At 36.6% G+C, this 19,788-nt stretch overlaps 1 protein-coding gene across 1 annotated transcript; it reads right to left on the minus strand.

Moving 5' to 3' along the window:
• Positions 1 to 787: 787 nt before the first annotated feature.
• On the minus strand, positions 788 to 18,822 carry LOC139118953 (protein phosphatase 1L-like). The gene is made up of 3 exons (XM_070682534.1): positions 18,361 to 18,822; positions 3,361 to 3,529; positions 788 to 2,690 (listed from the first exon to the last, which is right to left on the minus strand). Exons 1-3 carry the CDS (start codon positions 18,718 to 18,720, stop codon positions 2,176 to 2,178), a joined length of 1,044 nt encoding a protein of 347 aa, XP_070538635.1. The 5' UTR covers positions 18,721 to 18,822; the 3' UTR covers positions 788 to 2,175.
• Positions 18,823 to 19,788: the final 966 nt, after the last annotated feature.

Raw genomic sequence — 19,788 nt, forward strand, 5'->3', positions numbered from 1 at the left:
TTAGTACCCAAATTTGTACAGTGATCTTTATTTTTATTCTTGATTTTGAAAGAGAATGGTTGAAAGATTCCTTGAGGAAAGTTTGAGCAAAAGTTTAAGTCTTTCATTATCGAGGCGCATACTACCTTAAAGGGGAAGTTCACAAAGGATGAATTTTACATATGTGCTAGCTTTGTGGTCACTTTAATACCCCGGAAAAGCTGTTTTCGCCATTTATAACTTGCAAGATTTTTCACAAAAAACGATAGAAATAGTACAGGAAGTTGCCCATGTAATTTGAATCATGGGAAAAAGCGCCAAGCTTGGAGCTTGCATAATGTGATATGGAAGGGATCATTTTCCCATGGGTATGGCATTGTCCACTCACCCATGCTTAAACCAGACTGTGCGTATTTACATAATTTTTGTTTATACTGAGTATCCTTGCATAAACAATGAATCACTTATAATAAACTTTCCACTGTCAGATTTTGTATTGCTGTTTACTACTGTGTTACTGTGAGTGGACAATGTGGGGGCCATACCCATCCGAAGATGGTCCCTTACATATCACATTATGCAATCTCCAAGTTTGGAGCTTTTTTCCCATGATTCAAATTACATGGGCAACTTCCTGTACTTTTATCGTTTTTTGTAAAAAATCCTGCGAGTTATAAATGGTTAAAATAGTTTTTCCTGGGTAATTGACCACAGAGCTACCACATATGTAAAAATCATCCTTGGTGAACTTCCCCTTTAAATAGCTCAAAATGGACACTGAACAAAGTCAAACTTATAAAATCCAGAATTCTATGTCTTCACTGAAAAAGCGAAACATTGTTTAATGAAGTCTTCATCTTCATTCAGTCACTTGAATCCATCTTACAGGAAATTTACTCATTCACAGAAATACTTTTGATACTGTGTACTGTAAACCCTTCGCCGAAATTGTATAAAAATTCATTGCACTTGATCTATTGGCTGTCACGTCCTAAAATTCCTAAAATATGGCACTGTAAGTACTTCAGTCATTGGACAGCACTGATTTGCACTTTGGTCATTATTTACGTCTTTATTTTAGACACTTGCTGCTCGGTAAATAAAAATTTCACATAAACTTAAGCACATCCTAAAATTCATACAAACTTAAGCACATCCTATTAAGTAATCTATTACTAAAAAGCAAAGAAAAACCTTTCGCTGAAGTTTTTGCACTAAAATATTACAGACGTTGTTTCACACCTAATAAACCTGAAGTCACTTCATTTAGCTGATAATTCAGTCTTTCTGTCATGATTTTGAGGACATCTACAGATCTAAAAATAATTTATCGATAAAAGTCTCTGAATTAGACTGGCACTAAAACATCCACCATGATTGTCTGGGTCAAGACATTTCAGAAATATAATTTAAGTAAAATATACACTAAATTTCTACAAAAACATCGCATCATTAAATTATGTTTCTCTAAAAATCTAACGAGGCTTTTTAGCACGGCAGGAAATTGGCACACCTTTGCAACAGCAAAGTCAAAAACAAAGTCAAATTTGGGCTGAGTTTGGTATTGACCTTTGCAATCTGGATTATACATACTGAATGGGGTTTTTAAGTTCATTAGCCAATGGCAGTAATCGATATAACGAGTAAATCATTCACTTTAATCCGTTTCTAAGTACACATTCACCGTTTCCTAGTACATAGGCCTGCAGAATCTGCCTATTGAACGGCAAAGTCAGACAAAACCGTTGCTGGGGAACAATTATGAGTCAAAGAAGATGCAATTTTTCACTAATACTGTCAATAGTAAGTCCAGCACTTGCAGTTTTTAAAAACATTAAAAACAAATTGCATGGTTACTTTAAAATCATAACAGCCTTTGCTTCTACAACAATTGTCCTGTTCTTGCATTCAATTTTTTTTCCTCCACAACACAGCATTCACTGTATCTGAAATCAGCCCATCAAAAAGTCCGGACTTTGGTCATGTGCAAATACTTATCAGTTACTGTACTACAAAATTACTGTACTTCTTTGAGAGGAACACAGTCATACACTGATGAAGTAAGTTTCAAGTAATATGAATTTTTGAGAAGTGGCCAAAAGGCCAGAGCTCAAAATTTCACTTTTTTTTGAGAAGTAAATATTAAGGAAGGCTTTAGATAGAAGTTTGAGATGCTTTGTGACCGTTTACATTGTTTCATTTCATTTTTTTGGTCTTTTTGTGGTTAAAGTTCACCACCATGACGGTAATGTTGTCCGGTGATCCTCGGTAATACGCCTGGAGCACCAAGCTCTTAGCACCAAAATGAGGCTCATCGAGCCTCTCTTTGATGAACATCACCGCTTCCTCATTAGTGAATGCGTCCCACAGTCCATCGGTTGCGAGGATCAGAAACTGAGGTTTCACCTCGTCAAGTTCAAATGTCAGAATGTCTGGGTTGGCTATTAAAAGTTTCTTGTCCTTTAGCGGGTAGTCTCCCAAGGCCCGCGACGTTGCGAGGACACCGGCGACTCTCCAAACCCCGTTATAGCTGATAAATCCTCCGGCCTTCTTAATTCTCTTTCTTTCTCTGAGTTGATGTGGTTTGTGGTCGTATGACAGGGGCACGGCTTTACCCGTATGGTCACAGAGAACTCCCCGCGAGTCACCAACATTCGCGACGATTAGCTGCTTCTGTTCTTCATCCAATATGGCAAATAGACAAGTGGTGCCTGCAATACAACCATACATCGAATTTTAATACATTGTAAAGCAAACATCTACGTGTCTTACATGTTAAAGGGCCAGAAATGCTAACCTCAGATAATTTTTTCGTCATTTTTGTTTTGAATGTGAACCATAATTCCTTGTTCTACTCCCCAAGGCATGTTGATATACACAGTGTTCAGCTTGTCAACTCTGCCTGTACATGTGTAAACTGCATTGTTATTTTTGACAAGTGAATTCTGGTCCGGCCTAGAATTCAAATGTAAACAATAACAATGCATTTACACATATATATGCTAAGCTAAATAATGTGTGTTTCAACATTCTTTTTGAAGTAGAATAAAACATTGCAATCGATATGCAAAATAAAAATTATGAAAAAAATCGTCAAAGGTTAGCATTATTGGCCCTTTATCTTGAGGGCTGAAAAATTTCAAAGAGACAAAAATATTGTCAATAGATTGAATAATAAATGAATGATTGATAACGTTTCTTTGGCAATGAAACTGTCAGAAACCTCACTGCATTTTGTCAATAATATGTACAATACTGTCCTTTGACAGGAAAATTGACTTATTCACCTCCAATTCCATGTGAACAAGTCCATAATCACCATTGATAACAATGGCTGTTTGGGCCAAACCATTGCAGTGAAGGGGTAAATTATTAACTGACCTGCCACGTCATTACTGGTCTTGGCGACACTTATCAGTTTTTCATCCGTGGAGAGGATCTCTTCCGTCAGTATTTGTGAGTGGTTGTTATTTGCCCCATTCATGGCATTTTCAAGCTCTCTGGCTAGAACCGACTGAGCCAGGATTTTTTCTGTAAACTCGGCAGCAAACTGGAAAGAAATTGGAAGTAAAGTACGAAAATGGTAATGTTTGAACAATGCACTTTTCATTCAGCTACTCACAATTTGGTATTAAGTATTGTTTCTATGCACATTGTTTTACCAGTACATGATATAGAATTCTGCTTCACGCACATACACTTGATGCAGCATATAAAAAAGTTCAATATACCACATCCTGGTTTCTAGAGAATATATTAAATATATAGCTGTCATACAAAGTATAATTCATAGCAAAATACAATCTCCAATGTGATGTGCTGCACATTTCATTAAGTTTGAGAATAAACAATAAACACCTAATGGTAAGATTAGCCCTGTCACATTTTCTGGCTTGATTTAAACCTACGACTCCAACTTTGTGCCAGCCTTCATCATTGAAACTACCAGCGAATGGAATTGACACAAAACTCTGCCATGGTAGCTTTATAATACACCAGTGGCATTTCACCTCTGGACACTCAGAACTCTGCCATACACTGAAGCGCCCTCAATGGTCAAACAAGACTAACAGAGCAAGCATGGGACTGTCTCTACTGATCAGAGACTGAAAAATACTTCACTTTTAAAGCCCGCTTTTTTTTCAATAAAATATCTTTGCCAAGATGTTGTTAATGGCAACGGTTTATCATGCTTCATATGGGACCGATAATTCATTGCTTTGTGAATTAAACTGATAACACTTTGTCCTGCACAGATAGCCATCTGACTGCCAGCAATTTCCTGCCACAGTATTCCGATATGTCGATACTCTAATTTACGAGAGCTATTCAGACGATAACATGATCAAATTTTCCAATTTTCCTGATAGCAGGATCAATTATCCCTCTTGTGTACAACAGTCAGCCACTGGCTGTGTAAAAACCAGATTTCCAATTTCAATGTAATCAGTGAGTGCTTCAATTTTCTGAATGTTTTGCAACAACAACGTGTGTATGCCTGTCAATGTACTCTGCACGTGTTTTAGTCCTCTGAACTCTTTCATTTTATATTGCAAAAAATATGTTGGAATTGAAAATAATGTTGAATGATTTAGTGCATTTAAAATACACTAAGTATTAATTGCACTAATAATCTGACAAAACAAAATGGTTCTGCTGGTGGAACAGGGTTGGCGGGAATGGAAATGACTTCAGTTGGAACATAGACTAGTATCTACAGTCAAAGTATCCTTCATATATCTTTTTTACATTGCTCCAAGATCACAAGAGAAACACTTTCCAACCAATGCCCTCCCATTTCACAATAGAAAATTCCATCAACACTAATGAGAAAATAGTCTGATACCAGACAGTGGGGTGGAAAACTAAAAATCGTAGGGGAAATATTAACAAATTTTGTAGTTGCAGAGTCTGTTATAACAGCAAATGTTTTATCTAAATTTACACGCTTGTCACAAATTGAGCTGAAGGTATTAAATACTACGGTAAGTCTATGGAGGCAAGGGTTGTGCTTCTTTGCAATATGGCTTCTGGACGAAAATTTCAAATCAAAGATTTACACATGTATTCACACATACATAAACACATAGTATACGTGGCATATGTGTATATGCAGACATTATCAGCAGACAAGCCTGTAAATATGAATTCTGGTCAACTTGCTATTTTCTCCTTTCTTTTGGATTATTTGCAAGGTCACTTTATCACATACTCATAAAACATCAATTTCCAGTTTCTTTGGACTCGCCTCCCATCGATGAGAAATCATGCCCACGCACTTAGCTTTCAGGTTGTAATAAATCATGCAATTATTCTTTATGTCTGCCATACCTTTAAATATCTGATTTAAAATTCTGTCTGCTTACAGTCTACATCACATAAATGGTCCATCATAAAAAGATAAACACGATAACGATGTGAAAATGACATAAATCTTGTCACATGTCGACAGGAAACATGAAAGCTTTAAATTTCTAATGGCTTTCACCTCTGCACCGCGGCATGGAAGAAGATCCAATAAACTATTGAAGTTACGGCTTGCAGTTGTCGGACACACGTAGTTTAATTCTTATCATGTTGTGATAACAACACCAGTTATATCTAGACATACAGGAACATTACGGTGAATGAATTAAAAAGTCTTGGAAAGTAGGCAGGAAGCAAACTTACAGCTATTAGTAAATTATTTTTTATGAAATTGTCGTCACTGCTCAAATTTCTTGCCAATCCTTACCTTCATAGTATCAATGTATACTCCTTCAGTCACTGAAATCAAACTGCTGACCAAAACTTCTATGCATCACAGATACTGAAATACAGGGTTTGCTTTTATACATGCAGAGGCAGGTTGATATCTGCCTAATACATTTGTATTACAGCCATTCAAATTTTATTTGATGAATGCATGCAAAGTGACAAATCAGAGAATTTTTGCATGGGATACTGTTGCTACAATTTTTTAAGGTTCACAGACACCAGAAAATGAACATGGAAAAGTTGTTTTCTCGAAGCAATGTAACATTAAAATATCACTGCTTTTCAAATATCGCACAAATAGTAGTCAATGATTTTCAGTTTTCTACGCTATATCGCAAGTATGCCAAACCTTGTGAATGATTGTAAACAAAACTATAAAATTTAACCTTGCTGTTATGTTCTGGGATTTAAAGTTACTGACAGCAGTCATCAACCCAGTAGGATGTATTTCTTAAAGGTTGTGAAAAATGTGTCATCACTTTCTTTTTTTTTTACAGCAAGCTAGGTGGTCCACTGCTCTTTCATCATGCTTCAAGACACTGACCGGTGTAATTTCTAAAGTAAGATGACAAAATACGCTAATACCAGAAGGCATCAAATGAGTCCCTTTAAAATACAACCATGAGGCTTTCATGCCCTCTACATGGCTTAGCTGGCTTGGCCTAGTGGTCTACCTCCGCAAGGGAGGGTCCCTGCATGCACTTTGCAAAAACTGGTCACTGACTTGGCTCACTGAGATGTCGTGAGCCTTGTTGACCATGTCACAATTGCAACTACCAAAGAGTAATATCAACCATCAGTTCTGCATATTACACTTGATGAGTCTTAGAGACGAAACTCGCAATGTAGCAGCATACACTTGTTCTCAACTGTTCATCACGAACAAAATAAACTCAGTTCAGGCACAATGCTTGCATTTTACATTTGCACATCTGATATTGACAGCACAGTGATTTCTCATCAGGTCTCTATACATGTATGCAAGACTCTATGGAGAGTAAGTACCACCAGTTTTACACAGAAAGCAAAGTAATTTGCGCCAGAATATGGCAATGCATTTGAGGGTTGTTTATGCTGAGATATGCTACACCAAGGTGATCTGAGGTCACTGTGACCCTTGCCAACTACAGTTTAATCTGAGCATCGTACATAAGGTGACCTTCCCTGAGCACTGCTTGTTGGAGGAATACTGATGCCAAAATCTCCCATTCATACCCGCATTGTCCATTTAAATCCCACAGCCAGACAGAGCCATAATCTACAGATGTCAGATTACAAGACTTTTATACCAAAACCCTCACTGATAATATACCTTTTGTACATAGCCATAAAGCTGGTTAAGTTGTCTCCATTAATTTCAGACGGGGACAATCACAATCCACTTATTTATTTAATGCAGAGATTTCTGAAATTGTAACTGTAAGTCGTAGACAGGGGATTGGTTTTTGTACACTGACTAATCAAGACATGGCATCAATGTCTGTGATATGTATTGTATATTTCAGCTGGTTTTATATGTCAGACGAAATTTACGCCACATCTTGTGACATTTCATACAGTACACTGATGTTCCATTGAGCTGTTTTATGTTTCTCTTGCCAGACAGCACAAAAGAATTCAAATTCATGCGATAAAAAGAGTTTATTTAAGCACGTCCTTTCACTGTGTGTTTTTGTCATGCCTACCATATGTGTATATCATTGTTCAAATCATCGACGTTTCAGAAATCAACAAATTCACTAGGGCTCTGTCGTTCACCCCGATCAACTTGATCTCTCTCTCTCTCTCTCTCTCTCTTCTCTCTCTCTCTCTCTCTCTCTCTCTCTCTCTCTCTCTTCTCTCTCTATTATTTTATTCATTAGTCTGTTTGTTTGTTAGCAATTCTGACTGAGCTTCTCCGCTGGCACAACCTCGGAAGACATCAGACCGGATAGCTGAGAGGACTGTCATATTTTACCTTCAATCTCTTCAGACTACCAAAAGTATAAACTGATGTAAATTGGATTTTCTCATTTTCTCCCTAATATAAAATGTCTGCAGATGAGTGTTTAAGTCCTCCTGGTTGTTCAACTCATCGGGATAACATTACCTATGAGTAATGCTAGACTGGAAGATCTAGATCTGTCGCCCGGGGCAGGACTGTACCCTTCCTCTCAGGATAGTGCACCGATTTGAGTGACAATCTTCCTGTCTAATGTAACGCATACATACATACGTACATACGTACCTTGCCAATAATTCTTACAATACCTTTGGAGTGTTCATTTCATTGATGTAACTTTACTGAGCCAGGAGGATAATGCGAAAATGGGGCTGTATGTCAATATGTTGTACCAGTGCATTTTAAAACGGCATGTACAGTACGGAGACATGTGTAAGACGAGAGCTCAGAGAAAGACTTGTCAATTTGCCGGCAGCAGTTTGAGAACATAAAAGACTCGTTAACTGCGGGGTCCTTGTGCTTAAATTTGACTGGATAGGGAAAGCAAACTACATGATAACTACATAAATGTCAAATTACATTTAAAGGGCCAATGACGGTGACTTTTGTGGATTTTTTTCTCACTATTTTTGTTTTGTGTGTCAATTGCAAATTTTTTTTCTATTAGCATGTTAACCACCATATAGCTTTCCAAGACAGTGACAATACACGTATGATGCATGGTCAATGTGTACATTTGAATTCTTTCGGGGACCAGAGTTCACTTGGCAACAAGAGTTGACAAGCTGAATATTACAGTATTTCAACATGCTTTTGGGAGGTAGAACAGGGCAGTGAAACTGACCTTAAAACAAAAAAATAGTGACAAAAATCATCAAAAGTTACAGCGACTGGCCCTTTAATACTAATAATGTTTGTGCAGCTTGAAAACATAAGAAATGCAATCACAAGGGAGACTGCAAATGGAAACTGAAACAAGATATTGGCTTTGGTTTTGACACCTGCTGCAGGATCATTGTCTAGAGTGAATGAAATGTGTTAAGGTAGTTTGTGCCTCGAAAATAAAAATTTAAAATTTTGCTCAAACATTCCTCAAGCAAACTTTCAACCAAGTATATAAATCGGGGATCAACGTGCAAGTTTTGGTACTACAGAAACAAATTACCAAATATTTACCAATATTTAAAATTCAAAATGGCCACCATCCTTGTGTTATCTCTATGGGGAAAACTGAATTCCGGATTTTTAAAAGAATTTGCAAGTAAAAACTTTATTTACTCAATAAGCTTCAAAATGAACTTGCATAAGTGGCAGTCCAAAGAGAATATTGGAAAAGTTTTAGAGTCCGAGTATCTGTCCCCGATGTGCATTATACCTGAACTGAAAAACAAACCACAGGGTTGGACAGCTGGGTATTGACTTGGCTTGGTCGACACTGATAAAAATTCTCAACAAAATCCACAGCCTGGCTGATTACATTAAGTTTTTACAGTCACAGTACATTTAGATAGAGGCACTTTTTCTGTAAAAATGAAGACGTCAAAGGGAAAAGAGAGGTAGAGTCTGCTAAATTGCAGTAATATACATTTCACCACTAGAATTGGAGATTTCACACAGCAAGATTAGTCACCTACATGGAATATTGCTACTTGCATATCAAGCAGGCTAATTGACTCTGGCGCATGATGCTGCTCCTAAGGTATGTGTTACAAACACAGTAAATACCTCTGCAAATTCTTGAAAGTCATGGCCACTTTCTCATTTATTGATACTCAAAAGCAATTATCCTGTTTGTGGACGACGATCATGATCATCGGTCAGTGGGTGCATTCTTAACATAGTTGTTATTTGATGGACTGCTCATGAAATTTGGCCCTAAGGGACCAGATCAGTATTCAAGTGTGATGTTTTAGGTGATGCAAATCATCTGACATGCTATCCTGCAAATGCAATTTCACCAGCCAATTACATGATTCCTTACATATGCTGTTGCAGTTTGTATTCATATTTTAATATTTTCAGCAATGTATCAAATTAAGAATTTTCAATATCATTTTACCATAAGAAGTGTGGTTTAGAGTACAAATTCAGTAAATGACAAATTTTGGAGCGTTATTGCTTTCAATGTTGACAGTAGCACTGTAGCTTTGGACGTTTTTTGTTCATTTAACATTTAGAGTGCTGTAAATTATTCCAAATAAACTTTGTGCAACATTTTACCAATTTTTGTGAATTTTTCTGTAATTTTTGATAATTTTGGATGAAACAGACAAAACATTTCATTGGCTACAGCTTGTTATCAAATTTTTTTTTAAATCTGAAAAAATTGTCTGGATCTGAAAAAAAATTGTCTGCGTTATTTTTTATAAGTTAACAGCTGAAAGATCTGACATTGGCACTCAAAAGGTTAAGAATATTTCTGCACACAAAATTGGTCACAGCTACATCTAACACTTTTTGGCTTAAAGGTGTATGTGAACATTTTAGGTGTAAATGAACATTTTCTATTTTCATATCCAAACAGTCACTTTTCAAATCCCACTTTTGCAATCGTCGCGGCAACAAGAACATAAAAAAATTTCTAACAAATAGTTACACGGAAACCTGCTGATACTCTTTGAACATCTCAATCACGTATTATCAGAAAAAGTGGCCAAACCATCCAAGGACGAGAAAAGTGTTCTCCGCTTTCATAGTATATCATCGGATCACAGTAAAGAAGGAATGCTTTCTGTGACGACAGCAAACTACTGCTGTTATGGGTGCATATCTTTGCTATCACTGCATTGGAATGCCAAACTCACACGACAGGTTTCAACTTATGTTTTCCTTCACGGCAACGATCTACCATGTTATGCACAACTTGAACAAAGTACATCACCCTGTACAAAAACTCTCATCTGGGCAATAAATGAGCCATCACTATTCAAATACTGCACCAATACCATATAAACTGCAACATCCTTCAGTTTTCTTAGTCAGAACAGAAAAAACGCCTGGCTAAATTCTCTACATTTCTTTGAGGCAAAATTTAATTGAGAATTTAGTGGTATCTTTGACACATAGACAGGTGCTGTCTATTAGATAGTTGAAGGTTGTGAAGTGAGTAGAATGCAGCGTATTTTAAAAGGTTAATGTTTCTTGGAAGAATTTTAGTCATTCAGTCAAGTTACCTTGGAGATGGGATTCCAATTTGTAGCTTTTGCTATGCTGCCTTTCCTTTCGGGGTCACGGCGTTTTTGGCATACAAATCTCTAACACTTTTGGAGCAAAACTGAATGAACTTGGAGAAAATACAGCTCATAGTTTGAACATTGAAAGATTGGATTGATAGAGAGCAGCAATTGTGTACACCTTGTGCACTGAATGAGGGTGAATATGAGTATCATTTTCTATTGTGTCTTCTCCCTTTGAACATTTCAGAAAAAATACATCCAGGAATATTATCATGATCATCCATCCTAAATAAGTTAGTTGAATTACTTTTTCATCAAGATGTAAGATTGTTACAAGATTTCGCTGCGCACACATTTCATGCATTGAAAAACGTAACAAAAGTACAAAAGATGTGATTGTGATTTTGCCTCTGTTTATGCATTGTGACATATTATTATTGTTGTACAATGTGCCAAAGGCCTTGAAAGCAGAGTAAAGCCAGCTACAGATTAGGGATTTATTTTTACTCTGGAGAGTTGCTAGAAATTGCAATCAAACTGTGCAGCCATCATGTCTGTACCTTTGGTAAGATTAATCAAAAGCTCCAATAGCTGTCACTTTGCGTTTTTTCTTGGTATATCGTTTTGTTTGTTTGGTGCAGTTTCTTGCTCTACTCCACTAATTACTACATGTATGTTAAAACACCTGGTATTCAAACAAACATCACGGCATGAATGTGTGCCACTGAATGTTAATCTGGTCTGGAGGTCATTTGTCAACAAAAATAAATACATACTGCCCAATGTGTTGTGTTTGCAGTTTACAACATGATAATATTAGGACATACTTCTGAGACGAGAAGATGATTCACTGATTTTCAAGAACAGAAACAATGAAAAAGTCATCAAAAGTTATAGCTATTGTCCCCTCAAATTCGTAATCTCATGATCCAGCGTAACCAGTAACCTGTATGGTGGGACTTACTGTAAAATGGTATTGCAATTTTACTACAATTGAAAATGATACAGTGTATCATTATATGCATAATTAATATTGGCAATAAGAGAGAACTGTATGACTTCATGCATTTGCAATGAAGGATGATCAAAATATTCCCTAGTTAGTAGTAATACAGTGAATTGCAATATGAGACAGTGAAAATATCATTCATTAGGCCATGAGCTGCTTTTCAAGACACTCCAATGTTAATCATGTTGTTGCAACTCTGTTATTAATACGACTGTTGGATTGATGGCGTACTCATTACAAGTTGACCAGAGCAACATCTTCAGGTCAGAGATGTTTTTGGAAACCTAGGACATACTGTGATGTTACTTCTCTCCCTAAAGCACGTTGAAATGCAAACTATTTATCTTGCCAGCAGAGCATGTATTACTGTAAAAACCCTATTAATTCGACCAGAAAAACATAATTATGATTTAAAATAATCAAATTATTAGGAAATCAACAAAGCCAAAATAATTTTAGTGTCAAATTATTAGAGATTTCAACTTTTTTGACAGTTCATAAGTGATATGCTTACCATCTTGTTGGATGATTGAAACATATAAAGGTGACTTTCCTGAAGTCCTAACTTAGACATTCTGTGCTGTACATTGTATTGTTCTGTGTATTTTATCAAAAATAAATTGTTCAAAATAGTTTGTCATGATAGGCTGGTTGAATTAATAGAGATTGAGAAAGACCCAATTTCCGTCTTTGGTTGAATTGATAAGGATAAAATACAACTACCGTATATTTTTGAGGAAAAAATAGGGTGGTTGAATTAAAGAGTGGTCAAATTGATGGGGTTTTTATGGTAGTTTAAAATGCACTGTTATTGTTTCCATTTGAATTCGCTTGTAAACAATGACAGTGCAGGCTGAATTGACAAGCTGAGTATCGTGTATTTCAACATGTATTGGGTTGAACAAGAAACAGTCATTGACATTCAAAAAAACAAAAACGTGAAAAAAATCATCCAAAATTACAGCTACCGTCCCTTTGCAATGTGTGAGATGGTGTCAACCATTTGGGAATGCTGCACATATAACTTACTTGAACCATGAATGAATCATTACGGTATTAAAAAAACTGCTGGTTGGAATTAAAGATATTAGATAAACAGTTTTTTTTAAATAAATGTATACGTTGAGGGTACCACGTTTTTTTTCGAAAAAATAGTTTTGTAAAGTGACAAACCAAAATTATCATTGAATTGGTCTACTATACTGTGGTGTGTCAAAGTTTCTTTCTAATACTCCTCAGAGTCATATTTCTAATTAAGGACCCTAGTGCAACTTGCGGGCCGAGAAAGAAAATTAGAATTGACACCTGCTGTCTGCTCAGTAATTGCAATTTGCAAATTACAACTATAATGCAATCACTAATGATTTTTGAGCAATTACTAAACAGCGACAAAGATTATTTACAGGTAGCATTAATCAATGGACCAGTATGGCTTCACACAATGTGTACAAATTACTTTGCACTTCCTGTTGTGTGGGTCTATTTTTTTGATATTCAGCTGAACATCAAATAATTAACCCTTTGAGCGGTGTAATTTTCCCTCCAAATTGTAGTGCAACATTTTACCAATTTCTATGAATTTTTTGTAATTTCAGTAAAACCTGTCTAAACCGAACCCTGTCTAAACTGGAAACCTGTCTACACAACCCTTTTTCCAGTCCCATTCCAATAAAATCCTATGTTAAGGTAGCGGTAAAGGCTAGAGCGTCAGTTATAAACTTCAATAAAACTATTAAAACATGAAAGTAGTCAACATTCTCTGTGGAATAAAAAAAACTAGACATTTGGGGTCATAAGCATTGCAGAGTTATAGCCCATTGAAACTTTTGAAAAACTGACCAAATAAGAGGAAGTTGGGGAGTCCTTAGTGTATTAACTATAGTAGAGGTCCCCTAACTTTTAAAAAAAAGTTTGAAAAGGGAAAGTCATTTTTTACTGGTTTTTAGGAAAGTTTGACAAGGCAGTGCTTGCATTCAGAATGCGTGACTGCTATTATAAATGCATTTTTAGATTCTTTGAGTGTCAAAGAGGTGTCAAAAGTGAGATTAACCAAAAAGCCTGCTCTTTGACTTCAAAAGAGGGGTGCAAATATGGCTGGTTTTCAACAATTTTGACAGAATAACAGTTTTCCTACATAATTTTATACCAATTAAATCCAACCTTTGAAATGAGATATGGACATGGAATTTTTACAGCCTATTAACAAGGTTACAGATAAGATTTGTACGGCACAATTTTCCTGTAATTGAAGTACTTTTTGAAAAATCACATTTTGAAATTTGAAAGAAGTTTTAATAATTTTTTGATATGTAAACCCATGTAAAATCATAAAAACAAATTTTATTTACAAATCCTGCCGTACAAATCTTACAATAAATAGTGTCAACATATTTATAACTAATTTGGTAATATTAATTTATTATTAAATTCAAAGATGTAAAAAAATATGAAATATTAAATTTTAATATTGATTGGTGTCACATTTCAAAATCATGGCTACAAATATACAATTTTTATATTCTTTGGAGAAAGTATTAACTAAGGGAGTTATCCTGAAAATTTGAACTAAATATCTTGATTCTAACACTTGAAACTTGACATTAACTCTGAGAAAAGAATTGGTGCAAAAATAGCCTTTACCGCTACCTTAAAAGGACCTCTATAAACCAAACACCTCTCCAAACTACGGTAAACAATTTTCTCAGTCCCTGAAGGGTTCGGTTTAGACAGGTTTCACTGTATTATGATAGTTTTGGACCAAATGGACATAACCCTTTGACTACAGTTTTTGATCAAAATGTTGGGAAAACCTGAAAAATTTTGTCTTTATCTGAAAAATATTATCTGTGTTGTTTTAAAGGCGACAAAAATTGACTTTGGCACTTAAAAGGTTAAATCCAAGGCTATCTATACCTGCCACGTAGAAACAAACATGTTGAATTCCTATGTTAGAGTTCAATGGAGCCACAGGAGAATACAGTGCAATGAACTTTCCGATCATCTTGGAATTCTTTTTACAAGGAGACTTGTGTGCCCATTATAAGTGTTTTGATCCAATCTATCAGTGGTTAGTTTGCTTTGACGTTTCATTTATACTATAAAAACATCAGTGGTGAGATTGCCATCTACAATATCTGTTGGTATTTCTTCCAAGATACTTCTGGCATGCTACTGCACCGCTACTGTGAATTGTAAACAGCAGCTGCCTTGCCTATGTGTGTTTTAAATGCCAGGTTTCTTGTTTGTAATGCTGTAATGTCCATGAAGCTACATGCTATAAATAAATCCTGCCTTTACTCTCTGTGTTGACATTATCACTGAATCACAGGCTCTGTCTCAGTACAAAGTACAGTGATGACACGACCCGCAGCATCGTCGTAAACCACGCACCTCTTTTACGGCAACAGCTCAGCGCTACCCGTTAAGAGATTTTTCCGTAGGTCAGCGGAGCGGAAATTATTGCTCTGGCTCGCGAGAATGGACCCACAGAGAATGGCAAACATGTAGCATATATCACACCTCTGATAAGTTACCTACATAGTTTTGACCTTGACTGAAAATTCAAATTCAAATTTCGTTGTACAACATAGTTTTGGCCAGCTACTTTACTGCTACCGTGACTTGTAAACAGCAAATGTTTTGCCTACTTATGACAGGGGCAACAAGTGAATTAATTATTCTTAATTTGTAATAAATTAATTATTTTTATTGATAAATCTCAGGAACAAATCCCTTATGCGTGATATATTACAGTTTTTGAACACAGCACACAAGTATAGCAAAATATTATCCCAGTAATTTTGACAATAAATCAGAATTTAAATTCCTCTATCAACTATGAAGAAGGCATCCCTAAGAGTGCCAGATGAAGTTCCACTCTAGCATCCAAGGTCAAGTTGAAATACCCATGTAAAAATTCACTTTTATTGTTTACGTTTGCATTCTTGTATGGAACAGAATTCACCTGTCAACAATAAATCAATGTAGTCCACAAACGTACAGGTTGAGTTGACAAGCTGAATACTGTGTATCTCAACATGCTTTTGGTATCCTGTAGAACAAGACACTGTAGTTGACATTAAAAACAAAAACAGCAAAAGTGTCCTCAAAAGTTACAGCTACTGGCCCTTTAACCCTTTCACCACAATGGTTTAGCCCAAACCCACTATTATCCATTGTATTTGTGGACCTGTATAAGGGAATCGGGGTGAACTGTTAAGAAACACAGCATGTAAAACAGTTTCTCTGGAAGTGAACTGTGTATGGCAATACTCTCAGAACTTCCCCATTGATCAAATCGAAAAGGCTGAGAATAATGCAGTGTAGTCAGTGGTGGCTACTACGGTGGAATTTTTTTGTAGGTAATAAGGAAAATCATCAGCATATGCGAAGTGGTTGAATATTTGAAAAAGTCCAAAAAAGCTAACCAGAACACACTGTACTTTTTTATGGAAAAATAGATGACAAAATTTTGTTGGTAACCACACAATTTGTTCAGTGCACGGCTAAAATGAATACACTGAGCATACTCTTTGAAAATGACGGCAAAAATAAAGATGGAAGACATTGTACATGTGTAATATCAATCACATGAATGAACTTTGTCAAATCATCTATCATGACCCTTCTCGCGGGTCTACGATCGAGTGATCATAGTGGACTTTGTATTGGAACAAGGTGATCACCCTGGTACAGCATAGCGTTTGTTTAGCATGAACTGAAGCAATGTAGATTGAGCAATTTATCACTGATCTGTTAATGCCTGGAAGAATATGTTTACGTATCCTCTGTGGACTCTTCAAAAAAACTGATCTTCAATTCTGCATTTAATAAAAGGAGCATGCCCTGCCATCCACCTTGTTTAGACCAATCTAAATCATGCATGGCTGTAAATTTTGAATGTGTCCAGCTATGGCATTGTAAACGGCAATCAGTGAAGAGAGCATTCATCGTATGCGGTAAACATCCCTTGGATGCAGGTACATGTAGGACTATTTCCTTATTCAGAGATGGGTACGATTAACCCTTTTCCTGCCAGACAGTAATAACTGTATCACTTCCCCATCAGCCGAGTCAGTAAAAAGCGGTATTGAGCCAAAACATGACGTATTTTCACCCACTTGGCTTGGTATGTTATAGCATCTTTTGTACGAAAAAAATCAAGTTTACAGTATTATCTTTTCAACAGCCTTCAAATCTACAGTATTATGTTAAAATACATCATATGGAATACATTGTGTTTCATTAATTTTAACCATCTTGACCTGGTGGTGAAATATGGACTTGGCAGGAAAAGGGTTAATGAAAAACACGCTACGTTCTGCATAAAGAACAGGCTGTTACTTCAAGTGTCAGTGTTACGGCAAGATCATGCAGTCAAAGTTCACACATTCTTAAAACTGAAACATTGACAAAAAAAGAGCAAAAAGTATATATCAACATAAATTTATACAAATAAAATATAGATATATTATATAACTATATATAACTATATATATAACTATATATAACTATATATAACTATATATAACTATATATATATATATATATATATATATATATATATATATATATATATATATATATATATATATATATATATATATATATATATATGAGAAAGCTTTAGTCCATTTTTTTGCAAAATACAAAATGTTTCCCTGCCAACCAACAACTTTTCCGCTTTTCAAAAATATCTCATGAATTCCATTATTTTTTGCCATTTTCTCTGCGTCAAGCGCTTAAAATCAACTTCGAAAATAAATTCCTGACGGACGTACCCTTATTTGCGGAGGCATATTACTATAGAGACATTCATTTCCTTTTTGACTTGTAAGTGCAACTCGGGTTTACATTTCTTGGCTTTACATTCGCTATTAGATTGACATTCTGATGGGGTGATCACGATACCATTTACAGTAAACTAAAAATATTATGTTTATATGGGGTGGGACCAACAATAACAAATACAGTGAAAGAATCATCCATAGGCTTTATACGACAAAACACCGTATGTCAGAAATATCAGTGTCGAACTCGACTGATGATGGTGCACTTTAGTCCAAGGATGAGTCAGACGCGACGGAATATTACAAAGAGAAAAGGAATTTGTAAGAGTTGGTGTCGTTAAAATATTGACTTGCGGTTAGCTGAAAGTATTTCAGACGACCTTTGGAACGATTCTGAAGCATTCACCTTGTATGGCACCCCTGGATGCAGGATGGCACCTGTGCGGCCATTTATGATAGAACGCTCCCGCTGCGCTAATCACATTCGCACTTTGTCATTCATTCGGAACTCTCATTATGCAATAGTCTACGTGCGGTGTTGTGCCTCGTCTGAGTGACAATGGTCGACCACAGTCCACCTGGAGGTCTGACGCATGAACTGATGAGTCCCGAATATGAATGACAGTTGGAAACTTGATTGTTTCGTAGAAAGACAAGTTATAATTCAGTGCTAAATCGTTTACAAAAGTGCATCTATCAGGCCCATACCTGCCCTCCGTGGCCATCAAAGATACCGAACATTGAAAGGCCAGTTTCTTCGTCATGTACGACATCATAACGGTCCTCCATCCGGGGCCGTTTTCCCTGGATGGCATACACCGCAACGCTCTCTTGTCGTAGCTCCCAGTGACTCGGCGGTTTGACACCGACATCTGTTTGCGTCGTATCCGGGACATCGTTTTCGCTCCCGAGCGACAACTGCCTCTGTGCACCGCGCAGGACAGATCGGAAGCGGTCTGTGTGGAATACATAGCTGTAGACAACAACGAATAAGATGATGACCGCCCAGGTCTCGTATTTGAGACACAGTTGTCGAACATACCGGCTAAATAACGCCGCTAGTGTCATTTTGGATTGTTCGAAGCTCCCAAATATTGCACAGTTGATGTATCACCACACAGCAGCCATATTGGACTAAACCACTCTGTCGTCGGTGACGAAGCAACAGCACACAGCCTTGTCGCCTTCACACATGTCACATGCTTCAGAACTGACCAAAATTTAACCTATGACGTCAGAAATGTAGTGGCGACATGCATACGTTGCGCATTGCCGAAGCGAAAGCAGCTCGCCATTAAACTTCGGAATAAAACTTTGTTCAGAAAAAAACCAACAGCAACCAGCAACTCCTTAGTTACTCACATATTTTTAATTCTTTTTATAATATGTTATGAAAACTTGAAAGACCGTACGATAAATCAACGGTACAGCGTACATCAGCAATGGTTTTTTTCATACATAGGCTTATGTGCATTTACCAATTACCAAAGGCGCTCTCTGTCTTGCGATAAGTATATTCAAGTAGACAGGTGTAGAAAGTTCAAAGGTATGCGAAGAAGTATAATAATTCACTTGTTTTCGGTAATTTTCAAGTTCGATTCGGTGGCAGTGTAAATGTCGCTGGCGACTTTGCATACTAAAGTTTATTCGTAGGTTAAGTTTCATTAACTAGCTGAGGGGACTTTTTTGTAGAAAATCTTTCTCTCCAGAAACACCAGTACAAACTCTCAAAGTTTACAAGATAGGTCAATACTTGTATCGGCATGAAGGTAAACTCAGAAAGACAAAGGGGGCTTTGAACGTAACCAGGATCCCACGGACAATGTCTGCGACAAAATTGACCAAAAAACGCGAAATATGTTGCAAAGATTTGTGAGCTATAGGCTACTGCAAGAAGATAATGGCGAAATGGTAGGAGCAGAGTCGTTACTATCTACCGACTGCTCTGGCTATGAAACATCTCCGAAATTTATAACTCTTATCTCGAGTCAGGAAAAGCTAAGGGACTGGACATAAATTACAGGGGGGGGGGTGGGCCGGTGTTTTTCGAAAAACCGCTGCGTAAAAAATAGTGACCCTTCAAAAGTTCATGCACAAAAATTAGTGACCCTCCCCCTTATCCGTGCATGAAAATAA

This window comes from Ptychodera flava, chromosome 19 (assembly GCF_041260155.1).
Source record: "Ptychodera flava strain L36383 chromosome 19, AS_Pfla_20210202, whole genome shotgun sequence".
In the NCBI taxonomy this organism is placed as follows: Eukaryota; Metazoa; Hemichordata; class Enteropneusta; family Ptychoderidae; genus Ptychodera; species Ptychodera flava.